This window comes from Nestor notabilis, unplaced genomic scaffold, assembly GCF_000696875.1.
Source record: "Nestor notabilis isolate BGI_N333 unplaced genomic scaffold, ASM69687v1 scaffold27595, whole genome shotgun sequence".
NCBI lineage: Eukaryota > Metazoa > Chordata > Aves > Psittaciformes > Psittacidae > Nestor > Nestor notabilis.
This window is the reverse complement of record NW_009930984.1, coordinates 1-2920: the sequence shown is the minus strand read 5'-3', so window position 1 is coordinate 2920 and position 2920 is coordinate 1. Positions and strand designations below refer to the sequence as shown.

General features: G+C 61.1%; 1 protein-coding gene across 1 annotated transcript; it reads left to right on the top strand.

The window, feature by feature from the left end:
• Window positions 1-11: 11 nt before the first annotated feature.
• PDZD7 (PDZ domain containing 7) lies at window positions 12-2271 on the top strand (the record flags this gene model as incomplete). Its single annotated transcript, XM_010015675.1, has 6 exons — window positions 12-171; window positions 378-518; window positions 912-1086; window positions 1426-1602; window positions 1810-1957; window positions 2191-2271. Coding segments are annotated over exons 1-6 (882 nt in total), but the record flags the coding sequence as incomplete, so codon positions are not given.
• Between the last annotated feature and the right edge of the window lie 649 nt (window positions 2272-2920).

Genomic DNA, 2920 nt, shown 5'->3' with positions numbered 1-2920 from the left:
AGCTATCGGGGATGACGACGGGCAGCCGGTCATGGAGCTCCAGCAGCGAGGCCAGCCTAGCTCCCCACTGCCTCCTCAGCAAGCAGAGCCGCCTGCTCAACGGGGCCACCCGGGGCAGCCGCGCTGCCTCCCCCATGGGCCGAGTAATCCTCATCAACACCCCTATCGAAGGTGAGGGGGGGTGCCCGGGTGTCCCAGCGGGGGGGTGCCTGGATGTCCCAGCCCTCTGCCCACCATATCGCCAGGGGCCTGGACGTGTGGGGTTCCCGGGTCTGTGGGCAGGGAGAGGTGCCCTGGGACTGGGGACATCCCCAGCAAGAGAGACCTCCCCTGCTGTTGCTCACACCCAGCCTGGGTGGCATATCCTGTCCCCACAGCCAGCAGCAATGAGAGCGACATCATCAACGCCATCACGGTGGAGAAGAGTGTGGATGGCAAGCTGGGCTTCAGCGTCCGTGGTGGCTCCGAGCATGGGCTGGGCATCTTTGTCAGCAAGGTGGAGGAGGGCAGCGCTGCTGGTAAGCGGGACAGGGTGAGGGACACCAGCGGGGAAAGGCATGTGCCAGCAAGACCCTCTTGGGGAGCTCCCAGGGACATGGTGCCACTGTGGCAATAACACCCTTCATGGGACAAGCCACTGTTTGCCTCCTGCTGCCCCTGGCCATGGGGTTTCCAGGCTTCCCCTGGGGAAGGGCAGGGGACAGGAGTGAGCTGCCCCATGCTGATGGCTTTGAGCTCCATCCCCAAGCCACAGTGAGGTGATAGTCCCCCATTGCCTGCCATGGCCTCAGGGCAATTGCCAGGCCCCAGCTGGGGTCTTGATCAGGTTGGGGACACATCTAGGGAGGGAATACCAAATGAGAGCATCAGTGTAGGGTCAGGTGCCCAGCTGAGCTGTGTGCCCATCACAGAGCAGGCTGGGCTGTGCGTTGGTGACAAGATCACTGAGGTGAACAGCGTGAGCCTAGAGAACATCACCATGAGCAGTGCCGTCAAGGTTCTCACCGGCAACAACCGCCTCCGTATGGTGGTCCGGCGGATGGGCCGTGTGCCAGGCATCAAATTCTCCAAGGAGAAGACGGCATGGTAAGCTGGGCATCCCCCATTGCCAGCAATCCAAAGCCCAACCCCATGGAGGGCATCATGGGGAGGCTTGGTGAGGGATGGTGGGGGACACGGTGGATCCCAGAGCTGGGGGACCCTCGGAGCGGGGGGAATTGAAGGTCTCACAAAGGTGGGGAGTGCCTAGGGTGAGGAACAGGATAGGATAGGAAGGTCTGAAGCAGGCAGGGTGGGTGCAAGGCCCATCCTCAACATCCCCCATCCCCGTCACTCTCCTCCACTGGGTGATACCAATCATCATATCCTGCTGGAGGATAAGAGCCTGACCCTTTAGCCCTCTCCAAGACTGTGCCCGTGCTCCAGGGTGGACGTGGTGAACAGACGCCTGGTGGTGGAGAAAAGTGGCTCAACGCCATCAGAGAGCGGCTCCGAGGATGGGCTGCGGCGCATCGTCCACCTCTATACCACCTCCGATGACTACTGCCTGGGCTTCAACATCCGTGGCGGCAGGGAGTTCGGCCTCGGCATCTACGTCTCCAAGTACGGCCACCCCAGGGGGCACAAGGGAGATATGGTGCTCTGTCCCCCCCATACCCATGCTGGGGGTCTGCCCCCCTCCCTGGCTGAGATACCCACCCTCATAAGACTGGGTACCGGGGCATGGAGCCACCCTGGTAGAGGTGTGGGGTGGGAGCAGGGCTCCAGCTGAGGGCTCGGCCCCATCCTGGCCCCCCTTCACTGCCCTAGGGTGGACCCCGGGGGACTGGCAGAGCAGAACGGCATTCGAGTGGGAGACCAAGTCCTTGCAGCCAATGGAGTCAAGTTTGAAGACATAAGCCATAGCAAGGCAGTGGAGGTGCTCAAGGGGCAGACCCACATCATGCTAACCATCAAGGTACCTGTTTCTGGCCCCATGAGACCCCTGGGTGAGTTAAGGGGTTGGTGTGTCCCCACGCTGGCACTGACCCAGCTCGGCCAGGCGCCTGTGGGGCTGGTGTGGCTGCCAGCTGGTTGGGTTTCAGGCGGGTGGGAAGGCAGGGGGATGCATTATTCATGGCTGGCACCGGATCGGGTTTGCCCGGGATGGCTGGTGTGTGCTGACCCCTTGTCCTTTCCCCCTGTGCCTAGGAGACAGGCCGGTTCCCTGCCTACAAGGAGTTGGTGGCCGAGTACTGCTGGCTCAGTCGCTGTAAGGGCAATGCCGTGTGGGTACTGGCAGGAATACTGGGCTGGAGTTCCCGTACAAGTGGCAACTGGCCACCATGGGGAGGGAGAAGGTCCATATGCATGGGGATCCACAACATTGGAGGGGGCATGAAGCTCCCTGTGGTATGGTTAGCATTCCACAGTCCTCATGGGCTTCTAGGGTCCCACCTGTCCCCTGTCCATGTGAAGAGCTCCATGACATGGACAGCAACCCTGTGGTCACTGTGATCCCCCGTACAAGTGGCAACTGGCCACCATGGGGAGGGAGAAGGTCCATATGCATGGGGATCCACAACATTGGAGGGGGCATGAAGCTCCCTGTGGTATGGTTAGCATTCCACAGTCCTCATGGGCTTCTAGGGTCCCACCTGTCCCCTGTCCATGTGAAGAGCTCCATGACATGGACAGCAACCCTGTGGTCACTGTGATCCTTCAGGGTCCTACATGTCCCCTGTGCAATAGCCAGGAGCCTGCTGGTCCCCGTAACTGTGAGGGATGTCCTCTGTAGGGGCCACAAAACTCCCTCTGTGACCACCAGCAGTCCTGAAATCCCTGTGGCCCTACAGCTCCCCATGTCCCCTGTCCTCACTTGGGATGCATAGCTCCCTGTAACCCCACAGCGTGTCACCCCATGTCTCTCCTGTGCCTTTGC